Source organism: Rhyacophila brunnea, unplaced genomic scaffold, assembly GCF_057557595.1.
Source record: "Rhyacophila brunnea isolate RB1 unplaced genomic scaffold, BYU_Rbru_1.0 scaffold_9, whole genome shotgun sequence".
In the NCBI taxonomy this organism is placed as follows: Eukaryota; Metazoa; Arthropoda; class Insecta; order Trichoptera; family Rhyacophilidae; genus Rhyacophila; species Rhyacophila brunnea.
In genome coordinates, this window is record NW_028233361.1 from 37,125,382 (window position 1) to 37,149,851 (window position 24,470).

Sequence of the window (24,470 nt, forward strand, 5' to 3'; positions counted from 1 at the left end):
GGTTTTACTTCTTGCGCGCGTGGAGACCATACACATTTTATTACTGATAGTAGGTATATAAAAATTAAATATTATTCATGAATTAATCTGTCCTTAGTTAACATTGCTATTTTCGCATATTTTTATCATTTATCTAAACCAGTTTTGTCGGCTTAAAGAATTAATTTTTTTAACTTTAAAATGTTCACTTAAACGTCCTTCAATCAATAATATGCAGCTAACACAAATTATTTCAGTACGAAATTTTGTGTAATAATTAAAAAAAATAATGTGTTTTTATTATATAATTTGAACATGACGAGGTTTTTGGTTGTTTAATGCATTTATCCAGCAAGTATCCACTCATCAACTGTAATGTCCAGCTCATTAATATTGCATCACACCGCGTACTCTTATTTGTCTCCTTATTTATTTGTGGTCTTTCCACGTTATACTCAACATGGAATTTTCCATGCGGCGTTTAGCTACTCTTCATTTGTGAATTTATCTTACAAGGTTCATGTTTCAAATGCATACGTGAATACTATTAGCATTCATTAATTGGCAATGATTTTGATATTATCTCTGCCTGCCGATACTACTACCATGGAATGGTAATCTCAAACAAGGCATTGTAATTTTTAAACCAGAACCTTCAAATAATTTCCGACCATGTCCGATCCTAAAAAGATCATATGGGCCTCCACGGAGTGGAGGTTTGTATTAACAGATTTTGCTTTTAACGAGAAATGGATGTCAGCCACTTGCTCAACCTATTAGGTCCATAAATTGAAAAACAATATGTATACTTACCAGACCCAGGATTCAAACCTGGGATCCGCGGCGTTATAGGTAGACGCTTAAGCCCTGCGGTCATCATGGGTGTGTTTATAATATTATGACCAAAATACGCTAGCTTCCAATTTTTAAATAAAAAAAATATACCCCTATATGGATGTCTAAATATCTAGCTAGATCATTGTAAAATATATTTTTCGGGGACTGTTTTATATGCATAATTTAATTTTTAATTTCAATGGTAAGTGAACAAAACTAAAAGAAATAGGATATTGCAGAGTAACAATGTTATAAATCCGAATAATAAAAAAATAAGAGTACGATAATCACGAAATTCACAATACTTATTGTTAAAACTATATTTTGCTAAATATACATGATTTGAAAATATCTCATGCATACATACTAGAAAAATACGTTTTTCTATAAAAAAAAAAATACGACGCCCGATAGGACTTGAACCTGTATCTGCTCGATTCGCTCCAGTATGTTTTCATGTAACAACTACTAGTTAAAATCGTCGTAATTATCTAAGGCAGCCGTAGTTTAATGTTAAAACATACTGGCGCAAATCCAGTAGATACAGGTTCAAGTCCTGTCGGGCGTCGTATTTTTTCTACAAAAACGATATTTTCTAGTGTGTATTTGCATGAGATGTTTTCAAATTATGTATATTCAGTATATAGAATGTTACATTCTGAAATCTTGTGTCTTAATTCGTCGAATAAAAAAAATAGTTTATTATATTTTGCTAGCTTGATACTTTAAAATATGTCTAGTAACAATCAATAATAAAATGATCTAACATAATAATATAAAAAGAATACTGGTAGCTATCTATTGTTTTAGTAGTCAACATGTTATTGTTTGAAATATAACAATGTCAAACAAACTTGTCAAGTAGTAATCATAGATTATTATGAAATTTAATCATATGGCATAATATCATGTAATACCATATTATTATTACATTACTAGGCGTGTTAGAAACACGGCTTACTGAAAGGTATCTTTCATTATCGATCGATTACATTCGTCACGTACCATTGTACCATCAAAATACTCACCGGTGATCAGTAAAGTTCTGAATTGTGTCCGATGAATAGCGCATCATCATAAATTTGCTTCGCTAATATACAAACCGGTATTATAATTGCATTACTAAATGATTTTGTAATTATACGCAATCTATTATAGGTAATGCAATTTTCTAGTGCAGCGATGGCAAATAGGACTTGATCGGCGTGCCAAAATAAGCCATTTTTTTTTTAATTCGTGCCATTATATTTATTGAATATAAAAAAAACAATTAGATGCATTGGTAACTGTTTATTTATTTATTTAAAAAAAGACACGTTGAACACATAACAAATTATTAATTCAAGACGTTCACAATATGATATTTAGAATAAAAAGTACATGTAAATCAACTAGAGTAGAATCAACAAGGTCGAGAAAAAAACAAAGCAAAAAATAATTTTATAGAAAAGAAATAAGATAAAAAACAACAGTAATTCAAAAAAAAAAAAAATTGAATTTTAAAAACAGAATACTTAATGCACCGCTAAAAATGTCTACCTAGGGAGCGCATTGATCAGCCGCACAGCCCTCGCTATTGGTGCCTTGTGAGAACTATATTGTTTATTAAATAGGTATATAAAAAAATGATAAACATATAATGAAAGAAAACAAGGAAATATAAAAAACATTTAATCACACACTAATTTTTGTTTGAGGTTTTTTATTTCATGTTATTTGTGAGGCTTTTTATATCAGGCTGATACGTCGTTGATTGCAAATTAATACATATTGCTGAATCTTCCTTTGTCGAACTATTTTTCGTCTTTGAATGTACATGATTCAGTATAGAAAAAATACTTTCACATGAGTAGGCAGAAGAAAAAATAGTCAACAACGAGATTGCTAGTAAGTTTTTTAACAGATATAAAAGTATCAGGCATGAGTTTCGATGTTTTTAATACTATGTTTTCAATTCAGCATTCCGATTCATCAATTTGAGAAAGCCGATGACATTCCAATTCTTTAATACATTTTCGAATGTTTACAAATTCTTCAGTCCAACGGGTCTATTCTATACAAAAGCCTCCTTTCGGTCCGCTACGGCAGCTAAATATGGTAGGAAAGTATCGAATAATTATTAACACTTATTGTAACAATTACAATAAGTTAACCGTCTGAACTGTCAAAACTGCCTATCTCAGTCTAAAATTTATCTCTGCCACGAAACGTGCTGTTAAAACATAGTACTTATTGTAACAATTATAATTAAATTATTGTGATTGTTACAATAAGTGTTAATAATTCGATACTTTCCTACCCTATTCAGCTGCCGTAGCGGACCGAAAGCAGCATTGTGTATAGAATAGAGCCGCAAGAAGGATTAGATTGCTAATTAATAATTTTCTAATTGCATCCAATCAAGAGGGTATGAACAGAAATGTTCCATATTGAATACATATCCAGATTAGCATGCCGTCGAAAATTTTTAGCGTGCCAAGTTGGGCACGCGTGTCACGTATTTGCCATCGCTGTTCTAGTGGAGCAAGGTTCAATCCCCGTTAACTGGGTTGCATTGCATACAATTTTTTTTAAATATCTCTCTCAATCTAAAGAATAAGTTAATACAATTTTCCTGCTTGATACTCGTATTATTCTTCTTTTTTTTGTCGGGACCTCGTGGCTGAGGATTGTAACTTAGATGATTTGGCTGTTGGTTTGACAGCCTTGTCTCCATCCCTCTCGGCATTCAGCTGCACGCAGGGCTAGTGTCAGTGAAAACCCCATTGAATTTCAAAAGTCTCTAGTCTCTGCCATTTTCTAGCATTTACGGTCCAAGCCCCAGAGTAATATATTATAAAAATAGGGAAGTCACATCATTCTATATGCATTTTAGTCAGTTCGGCAATATGTTCGGCAATATGTCGGTTGCTGACTCGATATAGAATTTTCCCGTTACTATTATATTTTGTGATCACTCTTTTAAATTAAAACTAAACGGAATAGTATGTCTTCTAAAAATATGAACTGAGAAAATCAAACCATGTTATATTGTCACAAAAAAAAATAATAACCTAATCTATCTTCACTGTAGAGTATATATTACCTAATAATATATTACATTTCTCTTTATTTATCTGTAACTCATGAAAGAAAACATAATATGTGAATAAGTGAGAGAGAACGAGACAGGGAGAATACGTAATATTAAAAGACATGCTAACGCGAAAGAAAATATATACTTAAATGCTAATTCTAAATTTTAAAAATTGACTGAGATAAAAAAAATATTTTAATCGGGTCGTGGAAGAAAATAAATGATAGAACACTCTCATAATAGTTTGACGAATGCTTACAGTGCAATAGTAGCATATCGAGTAGTATATAAAAAGTATTAAAAATGACATTACAATAATTAATTTGTGATATTTCTGTTGCGTAATGTTGACAGGTGGCACTGCCGCCTGGTATTTTTTTCTAGTTAATATTAATAATTATGACGTTGCACTCAAACGTAAATTTCGATACATATTTGATGTAGCTCATAATATGGCGACACCATAAAGCAATCTTTATACGTAGTGAATCTTCTTTTTCTTCTTTTACCCTATCATGGCCCAACCTTGAGGTATAGGACAAGCACAAGTTCGTGCCAAAACCCTCGATTCATCTCATCATTCAACTCTTGCGCCTCCCGCCACTCTAGACCTACAGCGCGTAGATCGCCACGACGTCGAATGGGTATGCCACAAGGGTACGAAGTGTCGCACTCTTTGGCGGCATCCGGAACACGTCATGTCCCAGCCACGTAAAACGTCTCTTCGTGATTATACGGCAATCTGCTGCTGTGTCTGCTCACGAACTAGGGTGAACTTACTAAGCTTCAAAGGTCTCGACTTTTGAGCTTTGAGAATCGATGTCTCCGCCGCATCTTAGGGGTACATTGGTACGACCGCGTTAGAAACACCTGACTTCCTGAGTAGACACAGCAGCCATCTGTAGTAGTGAATACTAAGCGATAAACTCATTTTTAGAAATAATCATCAATGAATAATGTAATTAGCAACTACATCTATGTTATTAGTTTTCTTTGTATTTTAACCAATATTTTTAAGGCGATGTCTTTATCTACCAGAGGCACCTAGCGGAAAAATACAAAGCTTGCAATTTTAGACATTTTTTTTGTCGATAATTTACAATTCCAACTGTATTTATTAATATTTTGGACGCTGAAGACGCACATGCGCGTAATGACCAGGCGGCCGATCGATGTAATTAACGTGCATTTTAAAGGTGCCAATTAAAATCTCATTATATCTATAGTCAGCAGCAAATGCGTTAATAAATCTGAAAACATTAAAAATAAAAATATTCAAAGATAAACTTATAATTACTTGTTGGGAAAAAAATGTGAATTTGTCAAAGGACCCCATATATTTTATGGTCATAGTTATTATTTAAATTAAGTTTATTAAGTTTCCTATGCTGTAGTACCAAAAAGATTTTTGACTAATACATAGTTTTAATATTTTTTTATATTTATTTTAAAAAACATCGATTTTTATAAAAATAGAAATGTGTATAACTTGAAATCCTTTTTATTTGTGTAATATATTTTTATTTTTGACTTAAATTAAAAAATATGTTTCTTAATAATGTTTTCAGAAACATATTTATTAATTAATACAGTTGAAATTTTAAATTATAAAAAAAATATCTCAAATTGCAAGCTTCGTTGTTTTCCCGCTAGACATCGCCTTAAAAAATACAAGGAAAACTATATTTGAAAACAAATTCACAAAACTAGTCACAGTGGAACGGCCAAGGCATCAATTCAAGCCAACAGCCTCATCCGGGAAGGAACATCCGTGTTGCATGACTCCAGATGTGCTCTGTGGTGTGAATCGCACCATTCTCGCAAAGTGGGGACTCTTTCAAACCATATATACACATCTGGAATATCCACACCGGATTTGGTTGAAGCACACTCTATATTATTTACCAGAAAACTCATCTAGTGGATTCGTAATTACATTGAAAGGAGTTCCTCGTGCCTGATGATTACCAGTAATATCACAAGAAATTCTCTCACTCTATACTGATCTGATATCAGCGTAAGTAGAGAGGTACTTTTGTGCTTTTAAAGATGTTTTTCTATTTCCTCATTTCCCTCAGAAAAATTCTATTGTTTCCCAAGACGATAAATATAGAGTTTAGCAATGCTTTTCTATAAACGCGCATAGTCTTCCTGCACAAATGATAGGTACTCTAAAAAGTCTTTTTTATTAATTTTTTATTAGTATTAATTTTGGATTTGACCCTAGCCTAAGACACCCATTCGTTCAGCATGATAATTATTGGTCCAGAAGAATGGCAGGTCAATGATTTTTTATCATCAAAATAATTGCACAATTTATTAACACTTACGTATAAAAAACTTTGAATATGGAGAGAATTCGTAATTTCTTAATAACCACCTTGCACTGTCGAACGTGCAACCTTGACATACACATCGGACCTTTTTTATTAGACCTAAACTTTAGACACTAAAATGATGTAGTTATTTATATCTTCATATATATTTACTGAAAAATAGTGATTAAAGAAGAATTATTCTAAAGAAGTAAATTTATTATTTCATAAATAATTTAGAAACAATCTCACAAAATAATAGTTATATTTTTGGTCGATGTAACTAGCATTACTTTTTAAATGGCAGGACTTAAATAAAGAGCAAAATTATGTCAAATCTGTTTTGGTCAAATAATCTTCATAATACCCTAAGACTAAAAACTTTCATGATAGTTTAAGCTCTGAAGCAAAATATCTAACAATAAACTTTGGAACTTGTAGCAACGAGAAATTGACAATTTGACGTAAAACTATTCATTGCTATCAGCAAGATAGATCGTTAACAGTGCAGCATCATGTGCAAAAGAAGTTATACATTAGATTCGCTCATAGCTTCTTCTTCTTCTTCCACGGCGCTACATCCCGGGGTGGGATTTGGCCTCCTCCACAACCGCTCTCCACTCACTCCGGTCTCTCGCCACACTTCTCCAGTTACCGGGTCTTCCTATATGAAGCCAGTCCACTTCTACGGCGTCAGCCCATCTCCTTCTTGGACGGCCTCTGGGCCTCTTCCGTTGGGGTAGCCACTTCGTCATGATCCTTGGCGCTCTAACTTCAGGCATTCTCCCCACATGTCCCGCCCATCGTAGTCTTTGGGACTTACAGTATCTTATGATTGTTTGCTGTTCAATCAGCTCTTCCAACTCGTGGTTCATTTTTATTCTGTAGTTCCCATTTTCCAACGTGGGTCCAAAGATTTTGCGGAGTATTTTGCGCTCGAAGACAGATAATTTGTTTTCCTCGTTTTGAGTTAAGCACCAAGTCTCACAGCCATAAGTGACCACTGGCCTTATAATTGTTTTATAAATTAGAAGTTTACTTTTTCGGCCTAGAATTTTCGACCCCACCAGTCGCTTGCAGGCATGCCAGCATTATTCCCGGAGATAAGGCGGATTTTTATCTCCTCTGCTGTCTTATTTTGGGTATTTAGGCTGGATCGATACATGAACTTGTCCACCCCTTCATATGCATGCTGTCCTATGTCTATATTCTCCAGCGGTACCTGATCGCGTGTGCTGACCATGTACTTAGTTTTTGACTGGTTTATTTGCAGCCCAGCGTTTTCTGCTTTTATTTTCATAGTGCCACCATGGTCGATCATCCTCTGTTTATATCATAATAAAAAAATATACCACCGTATGAAATAGTCTTCTGATAATAAATATCCGGCTAAACTCAGTTGAGTTAAAGCGATTGATAACTGTGTTCCAGTGGTCATTTTATCCACATAACTCCATGAGATATCAGCCGATCCGCACGAAGTTGTACTTAGTAAACAATTCATTCCTGAATGCTGGAATTGAATAAGGAAAACATGCACAAATAATATTATTGTTTCTACATCAACTTCTTCAAAGTAACTTTAAACTCAGTCAGAGCTCACTTTGAGCGTATCAACCTTAGTCCTGGGTATCTCCTCTTAGGGCATTCCCGGCCTAAAACTTAACTAGATGCTTCACAGTGCCAATGTAGGGCCACGTGATATGCTCGATTAAGGCCGGGTGTCGTGCGTGGCGGGTTTTGGTTTGGAGGGATTAACTTCAATTTTTCTACATCGTCAGAAGCTGGGTGATTTGGCCATGAGTAAACCTTCTTCATAGCTCGGCTCCACCCCAATAAGGATGCAAGGACTGCGTCAGCGTTAAATCCGTAGCACACTTGATTTGTTCATGTTTCCTCTACATAATTCTTCTTCTTCTTCTTCTTTCACCCTGTCACGTCCCAACATTGGGGCATAGGGCAAGCACAAGTTGGCGCCACTTCCCTCGGTCCATCGCCAACTCCTGTGCCTCCCGCCATGTCAGACCTGCAGCACGTAGGTCGCTTTTGTAGCATCGCTGCAGGGTGAGGGAGGGCCGGCCATGGCGACGGAACCCTTTAGGCTGTGCCACAAGGGTACGAAGTGCCGCACTCTTTGGCGGCATCCGGAATACATGTCCCAACCACGCTACATAATTATACAAACATAATTATTCAAATATCAAATTGGCAATTTTTGCCCATGGTTCATTTAAAGATAAAAAATAAATTAGACGACACAATATGTCTGATAAATCGATTAAAAATACCCAAAACACATTATCACCGAACCGGAGTTTATTAGCGACAATTATTACATTGGTGACTACCGCGGATTTTAAATTACCGATTTGAAAATGTGAATTATTAATTTACTCTTCAAATCACGTATTCAAGATCGTAATTAATAAATTAGTGTGAAAAACAAGGTGGAGCGAAGAAATATTATAATATGTTCAAAGACGTCGATGATGGCGGCTGTCGCTATTTTAAATTTATCTCGTACGTAATCGCCATACTAATTTACATAAGATGTATTCATTTTATTAAATTTAATCGAGTTGTTTTGCCTTACACACCGAACTGACCGCCGTTTAACCAGTTATAGCAAAAATAAAATTGACTTATGTAATCATAAAGAGTAATCCGTCGAGTTTTGCTACAAGCTGCATGTGCGAGTAGCTACTACTGAAAAATATTGATGAACTTTAACGAGTTGTCATTGCGTCGCTACATTTCAAAATCAGCCATGTCCACCTTTAGGCATTTTTGACTTTTTTGTGAATTGCTGAAGAACTACTGCTTTCTAACATTTCTGCATTATCAACATGTGGAATTTATTAATTTTAAATATTCTATAAACGAAATAATATAAACTTTCACCCTTGTGACTGTGTATTTGAGAAAACAAAAAGCTGTTTTTCTCCCATTCATCTATTATGGACTTGGCTGATTTTGAAATCTAGCGACACGTCATATTGTGGTCTAAAGACGGTTTTATAGAAGCTATCTTTTGTACAACGAGTTGAATTGTTTATGCATTTCATAATATTTCTGCATAATTTTCTTCTTTTATTCTCACTATTAGTTTACACTATTCTAGACATTAAGGCCATGCATTAGTTGAGGCACGGTCTAAAAAGATCGTTGCTAGGCGATGCGCGGATTGCGGGTCGCGGGTTCAAATGACGCCTGTCAAACGAAATATTATTTGTCATATAAATCCAACATACGTCCATTTTATGTTCTGTTTATTGTTCTATTAGTAACAATAATAATATATTCATTGACATGTTTTCTTTTTAAAGTAAATGGGTAACGTTTTTAGTCATCTTTACACGATTTTAGAATTAATTGCCCGTCGCCATCACGCAGCAAAGTGACGTGTTTCTGACTCGATATTCTCTCACTGAATGGCAGCGAGTCCAAAATTTCGTCGCGCCTACAGTTGAAAATTATTTGGCGTTTCACTGATGCGTCACCTTAACTAAAAATTCAAGGTAAATAAACCTTCATAACAATTAATATACTTAGTAATTCATTCACAGAAAACTCAAGTCAAACACTTCATAAGTATTAACACAATATAAATAACGTAATGTATTATTAGGTGTTCAAATTATTTTAATACATAATTCTGTTTTCCTTTTGGTAAAAGCTCTAAATCTTTTATGTATATTGTTTATAGATGTCATCAAGCTTTTTTGGAACAAATTCCATGAAAATAATATGTTGAAGATGTTACTTATCTTGTCAATTTAACTATCTAGCATAACACATTATTAATACTCGTACTTTGATCATACTAATATACAATATAATATAAAAAATAAATAAGTAATTTTAATAAATCTATAAGATACATGAATGCTTTTAAAGCTTAACTACTATATTATTTCAATTGCGAGTATTCCTGCTACAACAAAACTGACCTAACTACAACAGAATATTTACCTCGAAACTATATAAATATTATGCATATAGTGAAATATAATTTATTTAATATAGTAGGTTAAAATATTATGGCCTTCATCAATGATCCGCGCGACCAAGCGTTGTCCTTGCGATATATTGTCTACGCGTGCAATTTTCCGCGCAAGTAATCGTACACGTGTCTACACTCTACACAATTGACCGCAAAGATTAATTTTTCATGTTCAAGAGATTTATTAGATTATATTGACACAGCAACTATTATTTACGATGTGTTTTTCAATGGTTACTGAACTTAGGTATAGTATCAATTTAAAAAATAATATTGAATGACATTGATCTATTATTCATCGTCGTATTGCAACATCCCTCATTTTTTCAAATAGTAAACAAACCTAATTCTATCGCAATAAAACCTCGTTCAATATCTGTCTTAAGCTGTTTCAAATGACAAACGGTTGTATTAATACTATTAATGCATTAACATGATCTTAACGGGCCATTGCCAAACCGAAGCGTTAAAAACCGCCACCATAAATCATCGATAACCAAAATTACTAATAACTATATTATAATATGTATCTCGGAATGTTTACTTATGTCTTAATTAATAAAATGATTTATATATACAAACGAATTGTATTTTTTTCAAGTAAGGCTTTTGGTTATTGACCAGCCGACATTGGCCTGATTCTTTTTTTTTTATTACCATTGTAATGTCTGCTATATATTGCATTTGTATACTGGCCACCTGTCTATCTATGTATTGGAAAAATTCACGGTCGGTAAAACAGATTCGATTTTTTATAACTCTCTTCTTTATCAACAAATTCTATGCATTTTTAAAAGTATAATCAATCATTCATTAAAAGTCGTGTATGTGTGTATAATAGTAATTCTCAACTGGAGTTCCGCGAGAATTCTTATAAACTTGTCAGCAAAGTAGAATATGAAGCCTTCTTGGTAAATTTACATTTTTAAACAATGAATCGTTTTGAAAACAAGTAATAATATATCGAATGGCCCTCGATGGCCACGTGGCTTAAGCGTTGGCCTATAGTGTCGAGAGTCCCAGGTTCGAAGCCCGGGTCTGGCAAGTAGACATATTGTTTTTCAATTTGTGTATGAGTCAGAGTATGATGGACATAATGGCAACACTGGCAACATGTCGCGCGACAATCTCGTTAAATTTTACGATAAGTATGATAATTATCGTACAATTTAATGAGGTTGTCGCGCAACATGTTGCTAGTGTGGACCCGGCATAATAGGTTGAGCAAGTGGCTGACATCCTTTTCTCATAAAAACAAATTCTGTTAACACAAACCTCCACTCTGTGGAGGCCCATATGATTTTATTAGGATCGGACATGTATCAAAATATATCGAAACTCTTTACTCAAACTTATTATTGACATATGTACAATACCTAGTGAGAGTTTTATTTAGTAGATGAATTTTTGTAGGAATAAAAATTGTAGAATTTATCAGTAATGAGCGTCAAACCTACTAGGCACTCTCTTTGTTTCTTTCAAAGCGTTTCAAATATTTACGATAACGGTACAGTTACAGCATATTATCGAATTATATTTCAAGTGTTAAGATAACTCTAGTATCCAAAGTATGGAAGATAAATATTTCTTTAATATTAATTAATTACCATTTACCAGTGACGAAGGGTGGAGGTAGGCTCTTAAAATCTGCACTAAATAGTGCACATTAAACTTTGTTAGTAATACGTATTTATTTTTATTGAACTAAGATTATAATTGTTACAAATGAAATTGGTTGGTTTATAAAAATCAATTAAACCCTGTCTAACCAAACCATACCTAATAGTTTTGGTATATTTTGGGCGATACGGCAAAATTGTACACACTTTTTAATTCATAGTTATTTGTTTTCGTTGAATTAAGAATAAGTACTTACATAAATTACACATATTTTCGGTTCATGTTTTAAAATTCATTAAACCCTACCTAAACCATACCAAAATAGATAAAACACATTATTCCATCTATAAAATATTCAAAGTTATGTATGATTTAATTGCATAATTTTAGATATTTTATAGATAGCCGAGTAATTGTTTGACTGTTATCTATTATGATATGGCTTTCGCAGGGTTTAATTGAATTTTCAAAACTAACCAACACTTTCTGAAGATTGTAGTCTTAATTTAATGAAAAGAAATACGTATGACTGACAAAGATTAGTGTTCACTATTTATGGCAGATCTTAACAGCCTACCCCCACCCTTTGCCACTGCCATTTACTAAGTACTACCAGTGCGTCCGATACAAGTACCTAGGCGGATAATGCATTATTTGGGTAGCACATTGTAAGAGGGTGGCAAATTCAGGAAACAATACGAAAAATATAGCTTTTATGCTTAGATTTCATGGCGATGAGAAATTTTTTGCCTGTGACTTTAACGGTATTTCCATATTTTGTGGATTGGATATGCATGCTTATCATTTTTTTAATCGTTCGCTTGTATCCGTTAAAGATAATCACGCAGAAATAATAAGATGTAGTAAGCGATGAATTTTACTGTCCACGATGGATGACTAGGAACGTGTCCGCTAATGAAGTCGTATGTCTCGGCAGCTTCTGAGGCGGCCAAGAACCACTTTGGATTGTAGAGCCAATAATAGGTGATGGGTTCACATATACTTTGATTTGAACAGTAGTGAGGTGCGTAACTTTAATTCAACTTATAGTCGACACATTGCTTAGACAATGTCACTACTTACTAAATGTACACGTCTCTTTTGTAAACTTAATACGTGACGTCTAAAAAGGCGTCGGGGTCACCACTTAGCGATAGAGCGGCGGTGGACGTATGTGCTGTTCTTACCCCCCCCCCCCCCCCGATGTTATTAATATCTTATTTAGAAGGTTGCGTTGAGTGTGCGTGATATGGTAAATTCGGGTAGTGATGAATAACACACAGTAATGGTACTTTCTTGGTTTTATATTGTAGTAATAAAGCCTGAAACCCATGATACCTGCGTGGCTTAAGCGTTGGCCTATTGCGTCGTGGGTCTCGGGTTCGAATCCTGGGTCTGACAAGTACACATATTGTTTTTCAATTTGTGTATGAGTCAGAGTATGGACCTAATAGGTTGAGCAAGTGGCTGACATCTATTTCTCGTAAAAACAAAAAAATCTGTCAATACAAACCTCCACTCTGTGGAGGCCCATATGATCCTATTAGGATCGGACATGGTCGAAGTAGAAGAATAAAGCTTGGATAAACACGGCATAAATAAAGAACTATCACATTATCACATTGGTTTTATGTTGAATTGGAAGGTTGACATTATAATTTGAATTTAGGTTGAATGTTACGCGGAGTTGCTTGCGTAAATTGATTGAAAGTCCAAAATGCAACTGTTTTAGGACGGTCGAGACGTTCCAACCGTTCCCTTTTCCGTTTCTGCGTAGTTGTCTATGGTCTATCAATGACCATTGACAACAACATGACAGTTTGTAGGTTTATATACGAAACATCTACAGGTTCCCCAAGATTTGATATAATGCTAATTTGCCTAACAATAAGATTGGGAATCTGTGGTTTAAAAAATCCGGAAGAAAATATCTTATCGCATTAAAAATAGTTCAATAACAGCATATTTCGGATACACTAGTTTAATATTATAAGTTTTATAATTAATATTACAATGCGACATAATACAATAATACATTCCGATGCAAATTTGTTTTTCTTATATTCTGGTTCAATGACTATTAAATTCGCATTACAATAATTAATTATTATTTAGATAATATTATATCTGCGACAATGTTTAATCTAAAACCACATACCACGCTAGCAAGTGATTGGTAATTTACTATCTTAAAACACGAAACATTATCTGATAATATAAATTAACAATTAAATATGCAAATTCAGCTGTTGTATTGCCTTATATGTTGTTTTTATTGTCTAGATATCCCAAATATATCTACATTTTCACGTTCATATAAGGGTTTACAACTATTTAATTTTGGTTAGCCAGTTTGATTTCTCTTCTAATGTTATTCTCTATTGTGTAGTATATTATGGTATCACATCACGCTACATTCACTTGTCCGTATACATATGAGGACTTTTTAATTTACTTTATTTGGCAGCCATCTTTCATACAAAGAGTATTAAACACCTCGATGAAATATTTTTTTTTTAATAAAACATAGTTAATTATTTACTTTGCAGCAATAAAATTCATGATCTTATATTATGGGATTATCACTACGTATAAAAAATATTTTTTTACGACACGCTTTTTCCTCACACGATGACTTTTATCAAGTATAAGTACCAAATTTTTCCGACCATGACCGATCCCAATAGGATCATATGGGACTCCGCAGAGTAGAGGTTTGTATTAACAGATTTTTGTTTTTGTACGAGAAATGGATGTCAGCCACTTGCTCAACTTATTAGGTCCATACCCTGTCTCACACACAAATTGAAAAACAGTATGTGTACTTGGCAGACCCAGGATTCGAACCTGGGACCCACGGCTTGAAGCGCGGCCAACGTGGGTGTAACCAAAATTGATATTTATTTTATAATATTATGTAATTTTCTAATTGTTATCAATACTGTGTGATCTGGCTAGAAAATTAGAACTGTAATGTGGAAAAGAGATATTTGGTTCAAACACGCGCGTTAACATAATTTTACTCCCTACTTTAATTATAGTTTGTCAATTTATGGCTACGGCCGTATGTTGTAGCTTAACCACTAGGGAATGACAAAAAAAATGACGTATTTCAAAAAAACACTACCTTATTCTTAGGTCAATAATTATTATAAAGCAATCATTATTCATAAGATGTTTATTACACTTTAATGTTTAAAAACATAGCTTATAATGAGTATCTTTAGAATCATCTTCAAATGTGTTAATCTTGCCGATTTTTTGAATAATAAAATGCCTAATTCTTGTCAAATTTGGGATCACAGAGATTATCAATATAATTTTTTATCGTGAATATTTTACAAAAATTATCTTGTAATAGATTATACTAATGGTTTCATAAATGCGTTTAAAAATTAATAAATGTAAAAAATCTTAACACCACTGCACAGTTATGTACCGAAATATGACTATATTCTAAAACATTAGAGCGAGAGGTTTAAAAGAATATTATTTTATGTAACAAAAATACTTTATGCAGTCATCAAATATTTAAAATAACTATAAAGGATAATAAGGCTTCAAAATTATATAAATAGATTATCTACAACGTTTAAGGAGTGTCCAGGATCATGGTTTGAAAATACAATAAAAACTCAATTTTGACCTTCGACGAGCATGTCCCCCCTTAATATTTTCATTTTTATCTAGGAATTCTAACTATTAATTATTTGACATATTCTATTTTTTATATACTATTTTCAACATTAAATAATAGTATTTTAAACGGGGTAACAATATATTGTCAGTATGTTCCTTCGCAAACGAGAAGAAAAAAGCATATGAGTGAAATAATAAACTGATTCTTTAATGTTAATGTTTGAAGTAGGTGCCTGCTTCACGATGACTGTCTAAAATGTGTCGACCTTGAGGTGTCAACCTGCTCCAACTCCCAAATTCCTTATCATTGAAATCTCCTTGACAGTGAGCCAGTTCACCAGCCAACCAGCAGGTGGTTGTTGCCCGCTGACTGCTTTTTGCTTTTCTTTGTTGTGTTTTATTCTACATTTCAAAAGCAACATAATAAGTTTTTCGATTGCTGTCATGTATATTTTAATACAAAAAATAGCACAGAATACATAAGTAAGCGCGACGAGTGCTTTGTGAGATCGTGTGGGATAGATATTAAAGACATTTATCTGGTATCGGAAGAGGGTTGATTTATTAGTGTTGAAAAAATGATCTTCATTACTTCTTGGTCGTACTCTCATAGCTGAGGATCGTGATCACCTTTGAATTTTGTCTTACTTTGAGCGATCAAAACTTTCCATACCTTTCGATCTTCCTCTTCTCTCAGGGCAGAATAAATGGTGCCCCCAATCAGCTCCTTCACATGATCGCTTCAGCGCGCCGACGCTATTTCTCTGCTTCGCTTTCCTTGGAGGCCACCCTAAACTACCAGTCTCTCCAGGTTGTCCGGTTCACGCCGGACAATATCTCCAAATCTTCACTTTTGTTAGACTAATCGAAAATTACGAATATAATAAAAAAAATAACAAAAGCTATCTATGTATTTAATATTTTCAAATGCAATACATATTAAATTTGGAATTTAATGACGTCACGCGTAGCAGTTTTTATTTACAATAGTGACAAATTTATACAGCTAAGACGTGCTCAACTGATGGCATTTATTTGACAGCAGGGTATTCAGAAAGGTTCTAGTATCAATTTGTGAAAATGCAGTAATAGTGGTGTCGGCTTAATCAATAAGTCTACAGTAGAAATGATGGAACTATGGAGCATCAGCACCGAAGTATTTAACATCGACAAACACAGAGGGACGTTGACTCATTGGGAGATCAAGTCTCTAGTGGGATAATGGAGTAGCAAATGTCTTAAAGACTCTAGGTTTTGTCTAACTAGTAGAAAGCAATATTGTAAACGATGGCGTTGGAATTTAACACAATCCTATACAACTGATTTTAATAATACAGCATACGTAATATAAATAAATCAATTTATCACGAATATCATCTGTAAGGGATCTTGGCATTACGTTTGAGAGTGAACTGACATTTATTAGCCATATAGGTAGTTACCATTTGTAATAAGGCGCTTAAAATGTTGGGCTTCATCATGCGTACTTCCCGGGTCTTTTCGGATGTTACGGTATTAAAACTTTTATTTAATTCTTTAGTTTGAACAGACTTGAGAGTGGGTCTATTGTTTGGGCACCGCATCGGTTGAAGTACGGCCTTATGGTGGAGAGGGTTCAGAAGAAATTCTTGAGACTCCTTTACTTGAATGGATACTATCCGTGGCTTTATCCAACTGACTTTCTCTTAGGCATGCTTACGTACTGCAGTCTGCAATTTAGAAGAAATCTTTATTTAGCTACGTATTTTTTTCGACTTATGCGAGGTATAAATGAGAACTCTGCCATTCTGGGCAGTGTTGACCTGTTGTTTATTCTCCCAAGGTGCAGAACCAACCTGCCACTGGTAATGCCAATTGGGAGGGCGATAACTATGTTCAACAAAATTGCTTCGAGTGTTGATATATTCCACCTACGTGAGGATGAGTATATGTGGACGTTGTTTTATAAATTCTTAAAATAGGGTCTGCTTAACTCATCCGATGTACTTCATTGTACCTATCTAATTTATATTTTTTGTATGCACACATTTCTACTTTTTAATAAATTACTGTATAATATGTCTATTCTGATCTATCTCTTTTTTATGTAATACTGTTTTATATATCTTTGTTTATAAATGCCATTTCTTTTATTTTGTTAACTGTCAATTCATAGTGGAACTGCATTGTATTGTTGTTTTTTATTTAATAAAACGCAATTTTTTTAGTACTTATTCCACTTTAATTAATATATTAGGACCGGTTTCGTCCGCCTCAGTGGGACATTTTCAACTGAATACATTTTTTTTTTAAAACAATATTTATCAAACAAAATTCAAAGCAATAGAAATAATATAACAATATGTACATAATAATTATCCGATTGTCATAACATAACTTTATATATTGTACATTATTTATTATTTTAATTTTATTTAATTTTGACTCATATTTTGGTTGTATTTGTTTTTTATTCGATCTCACTTCAATTGATAATATTGTTTTATTTTATTTTTTATTTTATTTTTGTTGTAAATTTTGACTAATCATAATTATTTTGTTGATATTAATGTTATTGTAAGTATAGATTGTTTCATATTTTGTGGTTTGTTAATATTTTAAATAATTTGTTTAATGCCTCTGACGTAGTATGAAATATTAATGTCCAACCTCATTAGTTTTAAATTAGTCTGTTATTGGGAAGGTATTATTGGACGGATAATTATTATGTACCTATTGTTATATTATTTCTATCGCTTTGAATTTTGTTTGATAAATATTGTTTTAAAAAAAAATGTATTCAGTTGAAAATGTCCCACTGAGGCGGACGGAACCGGTCCTAATATATTAATTAAAGTGGAATAAGTACTATAAAAAAATTGCGTTGTAAACAATATAAATGCCATGTTGTGATCGTCTTAAACTTATAATTTGCAATGTCCACAATATGTTAAAAATAAATAAATTGAATTGAATTGAAAAAAAAAATTGTGTAAAAAAAATCTTGGAATTAAAATATTAAATTAATCAATTTATCGTCCGTGAACCTACTATTGATATACTCCCTTTCGAGTATGCATATATCTATATTATATTTAGGTTATCTTATAAATCATAGGTCAAGAATATTTAAACAAAAAATATATTAAAAATAGTATTTGCAGTTACTTATAATATTATACTATTATTCATTCACAATGAATTATCTCATAACCGTGAGAACTCTGCAATCTCAACTGTTACTAAATTGTATGATTTCTATCATCAATCAAATGATATTTTTTTTATTCTACAAATACATTTAAAAAAAAAACCAAATAAAATAAATATGATGTCCTAACATGTGTGATTTGTTAATATGTGTTTTATTACCCACATGCGACTGACATTAATTTCATATGGGATTTTTCGTGAACTCAATAAAAATTATCATAAAATAAATTTATCGCAAATATGCAACCTATCCATCAATTATTTTATATCCATTCATTTAATATTCAGTATTGTGTTTATATAGTATTTAAAAAAACTGATTTTTTCTATTGGTTATAATATATTCTCTCAGAAAGTGTTTTTCAAAATTATATATGTTCAATAATCAGAATGATATATTCTTAAATCTTGTGAATTATTCGTTGAATAAAAGAAATAGTTAATTATAAATTATTAGCAAGTGCAAGTAGTTACATCTAAAAAATATTGGAGAAATTCCACGACGTCGGTTAGTAATCAAAGTAATAGTAAATAGTTACCTACTTTGATTTAAGAAACAAAAATCGATTGCCAAAGTAGCTTGATTTGGAAGAGCACTGATGAGTAGGTATTAAAATTGACCAATAGTTAAAATTTGTCGCTATTAGTATGTTACCTCGTAGCATAGTGGTATTTCAACGGATAGGGCGTAAACCTGGGAGATACGGGGTTCGATTCCCCGTCGGGTTGGCTTACTTTTTTTCAAAAAAGATTTTTTCTATTGGTTATAATATATTCTCTCAGAAAGTGTTTTTCAAAATTGTATATGTTTAAAAAAACTGAGTTGTTATAAAAATTACATAACCACCATAGGGATTAAGTAGGCGCAAGGTGTCAAAAAAACTAAAAAAAAACACCTCTAAAATTGTAAAAACTAATAAATTCCTTTAGAAACATAATATTCCAGAGCTTCTGTTTGTATTTGTTTTTTTTTTGTTTTAAATATAATCATTATATTTATGTATTTATTTTATATCAATCTAATTTAAACTAGAAAAAATTACTAAAAGGCAGCGCCACCTGTCAATATTCTTCGGTGTGGCTTAGTTCTGCAACATAAACTATTCTGATTAAAATTATATTTAGACTGTATCACCTCCCTATCTCTCCGTCAATTAATTAGAATATCGTTTAATACTTTCTATATACTCGATATGCTACTACTGCACTGTAAGTATCTGTCAAACTATTAAGAGGGTATCATGTCATTTGTTTTCATTCACGACCTGACTATTTTTTTTTTTTCAAATTTAGAATTTTCGTGTATCCTTACCCAAGTTAAAACATTCTCTCCCTGTCGCTCTCACCCATTTACATAATACTGTTTTTTACATATTATATGTTTTCTCTCATGTGTCACCGATAAATTAAAACAAATATATATAATAATATTTATCAACCTATAGTTAAATGTTCTAGCTATCAAAACGTTAATTTATATCCATGTTGGAGAAGTTAATTCCAAATATAAATCACTAACATTTACATAATTTTCTTCTAAGTTAATTTTCCCTGAATTACTGGGGAGAGCCTAATATGTAAATCAATATTATTATCAGTATCATCAGCTCGAACAGGTGAAAAACTACGTCTATCTGGGACAACAAGTATCTATTACTCCGACCATGTCCGATCCTGATAGGATCATATGGGCCTCCACAGAGTGGAGGTTTGTATTGACAGATTTTGTTTTTTACGAGAAATGGATGTCAGCCACTTGCTCAACCTATTAGGTCCATACCCTGACACACACAAATTGAAAAACAATATGTGTACTTGCCAGACTCAGGATTCGACCCACGGCTTTATAGTCCAACGCTTAAGCCGCGCGGCCACCGTGGGAATAATATCATTAAAAATGAGTTCCCACTGTGCCTAAAGCGCAAAGTTTTCAACCAGTGTGTGCTTCCCGTAATCACATATGCGTGTGAAACCCTAAATAAAAGAGAGATGCAGATAGCGTAGCACAGCGTAGAATGGAGAGGTACATGCTGGGCATAACGCGAAAGGACAAAAAGCAAAATAAGTGGATAAGGAAACAGACAAGCGTTTGCGATATAATAGAATTTGCTAAAAGCCTCAAATGAAAATGGGCTGGACACATAGCTCGAAGAAGTGATAATCGCTGGACAATGGTACCCAAGAGGTATAAAGTGTCCGCAAGGTAGACCTAAAGGTCGCTGGATCGATGAATGTTCTGCGGAAGTACGTGGAAACGCAACGCACAAGACTGAGAGAAGTGGAATAAGTTTGGAAATGCCTTCATCAAGCAGTGGATAGATTCAGGCTAATGATGATGACGATGATGACATTATGTAGTTATTTATTTTATTTTGTTCTTCTTCTTATTGTGCCATCCACTAGCGGAGGTCGGCCACCATCAAGGCGATCTTAGATTTATCGTCTGCTATCAAGAACAGTTCAGTGGAGCTGCACACGTACTAATCACGTAGGTTCTTTAGCCACGGAATGCGGCGTCGTCCTCTGCTACGTTTACCATTGATATTTCCTTGAATGGCAAGTTAGGGAATACTGTACTTTTGTCCTCTCATTATGTGGCCGAGGTACTGTAGTTTCCTGGTTTTGATACTACACAGAACTTCTCGGTCCTTCTCCGACTTTACTTGACTTTATTCGCTATATTAGATATTCTATTTTTGTATTTACTTTTGTAAACAATAGTTTGCGTTATAAATATAGAGTGCATATTAATAAAATACATAATATCCATACAACACGACGTTTGCATTACAAACGTCAACATAAACATTCCTGATTTAGAAATAAATGTTTGTTGTTTACTTTGGAATTTATATTATGTTTTAAATTAAATAAGTATAGAATATTTTTCTAATATTAGCATACCGTCAGCATGCATTCTAATTATGGAGCAATTCTGTAGAATAAAATATTTCGACAACATTTATTTCAGAATATTTTCTCTTGCATTGAAATCATTCTTTTTTTTGCTTAATTTAACAGTGTGTGTTTGTTTACTTTGCAGACTGTCCGCACTGCGAGGACGAGACCACGCTGGGCATCAACAGATGGACGATGCCGCTCCTCAAGCTCGGCGAGAAGAGATACTACCTTGGCATCTTCTTCAAGGTGAGTTTCACATCAATAATTTATTATTTCCAAAGAGATTGGACATACGTCACATTTCGGAACATTTCAGAAACACGCCTACTAGAAAAAAATATTGATACTAAGCGGAACTCGCACCCGCATCCTTCGGACTCCGGTCAATGTGTTCTAGCAATAATTGAACCATCTGCTGTATAGCTAATTATACCGGAACTACCCTTTTATTCTTTAAACAATATGTAATAATATAGCTTTCTAATAACATACATAAATCAGAAAAAAAATATTTGTGCGAGCGAGACTCAAATCAAAGCAACCATCGGATTACGACCAATATCCTTTATAGATTATTATTTATTTAAAAAAAAAAACACGTTGAGCACATAACACATTATCAATTCAAGACGTTTGAGATACAACGTGACATTTAGAATAAAAACTACAAGTAAATCAACTAGAGAACAAGGTAGAGAAAAAATAATTTTATAGAAAAGAAATAAAATAAAAAACAACAATAATTCAAAAAAATAAAAATTAAACAATAAAATAGAATTTTAAATTCGCTCGCTAATTGCCTCGCTATTGATGCCTGTGGGTCTATTCTATGCTTATCGACCGCTAACGTGATAAAGTGATAAATATTATCAAACTTAGGGTAGGTTTGTATCAAAATATTAGCACTTATTGTAACAATTACACGAAGCTGGTTTTTATTGTTGCAATAAGTGCTATATTTTAACAGCACATATCTTGCTGCTGTTAAAATATCGCACTTATTGCAACAATAAAAACCAGCTTCGTGTAATTGTTACAATAAGTGCTAATATTTTGATACAAACCTACCCTAAGTTTGATACTATTTATCAATTTAGTGTTCGATAAGTATAGAATAGACCCACTGGTGAGCCTGACATGAGGAAACAGTGCTGTCACCGAAAATAGGTCATACTACGCATGTAATTGACGGGTGCATAAAAATTCAAATTTTCTAGAATACCGGGATTGGAAACTATACCACGCGAGAGCAGGTCTTGTCAGAGTTTGTCTAATAAAGAATTCTACATTCTTTAGTCATGTGAATGATTCGGTAAATATAGAAATAATGTTATAATTATTAGTGATTGGAAAACAGACAAGTAATATTATGATCTTACTGTATTACAAGACTCGATAGCCGATTTCAGAACGTTTATATGGTAGTTAATTTGGTAACTATATAAATATACTTTTTTAATATAAATAATAATATTCGCTGCTTTAGAAGCAATGCATACATTTATATTATTTTTAAATATAAAAGAAAATGGTGGTGATGTATTGATGAAAATGTATTGTTTTTCTTTTATTTGATTTCTTTTGTTGATTTTATCTCATTTTTCATATAGGCAAATAATGATTACACAATAATACAAATTATATCTTTGTAATAAAAATACCCAAGTGTTTTTCTCTGAGTGTGGTCAAAACAAAAGTAAATGTAAATATTGGAATCTGGACTGTGAAATTACTTGCGTTTAACTTAATCATTAACCTCAGTAACACTTGTGTTAACTTCACTTCAATTTATTTATATAAAAACTCCACCAACCTATACGAAGTCTTTTGTCAATGTCTTTGCTTATTTCCATCAAACTATAGTAAAATCTTTGTCTTCCAAATTCCTCTGAATAATTTGAAGAAATAAATTGTTAGTTATTATTATTTTGGATAGTATAATATTTCACGAATGACATCCAGCGCTTTGGCATATCGATTTGCGTTTATCACACGTAACATAAATTAATTTGAATTCTAATGGATTCGAGTTTTGTACTATTCCATTTGAGTCGGTTTTTGCTACCCGGGTTTTGCCTTTCGGCATCTTCAGGCTTTATGTGCAGTCACCAAAAGGTAAATACACACTGTCAACGAATACAAATTAATGCTAACTTATATAATAAATTAATACAATAAAGTAGGTTAAACTTTATCACCCACCTATTAAGTCAAGGATCACAATTAAAATATAACCAACAAATTATGAATAGTTGAAGTGTTTGTAAAAAACCTCTATCACTAACAATACAATCAATAGGCGTATACATCGTCAAATTCTAATAATATAATAATCAATGAATACTACATTCAAGTGGTGTAAAATCGTCAATACTGGGAATTTAATGGAGTTAACTGATGAGATATATCAATAATATCTATCAGTTTTTAAAAAGTAATATTATTTAAACAATTAATATTCTTACATGCTACTATTTTTTTTATCCACTAGAATCTAAATTCAAATTCTATCAAGTACCTTTGATTGATAGCATTAATGAAATAAATTTGAATTTGAATATTCACACATGTTTGTTATTTTAGTAACATCGTATGGAGCAGGGGTTCTTAACCTTTTTGCGGTAGCGGGCACATTTGAGATTTGGGATAATAGTAGCGGGCGCACATCGGATTACTAAATATTCTTCAAAACACTATCTTAAAATCGTTCGATTTTAATATGATGTCATTTTGAATATCTAAAATTTTTTCTTCAATTTATGGTGTCTTCTTGGAGAATTTCCGCTATGGAATTAGCAATTTTAGTGATGTCTACGTTTGTACTGAAAGGATTTTAAAAAAATGTAGCCACCGGTTCGATAATGAAAAATTGCTAATAACTATTGAGTATTAAATAATAATTTTCACT

General features: G+C 32.9%; 1 protein-coding gene across 1 annotated transcript in view; it reads left to right on the top strand.

Annotated features, from left to right (window-relative positions):
- The window catches only part of LOC147063582 (uncharacterized), a 338,578-nt gene that overhangs the window by 260,958 nt on the left and 53,150 nt on the right, over positions 1-24,470 (top strand). Inside the window, exon 3 of the mRNA XM_085959608.1 lies at positions 21,705-21,808. Within this exon, the coding sequence (XP_085815734.1) occupies positions 21,705-21,808 (104 nt within the window). The remainder of the gene's footprint in view (positions 1-21,704; positions 21,809-24,470) is intronic.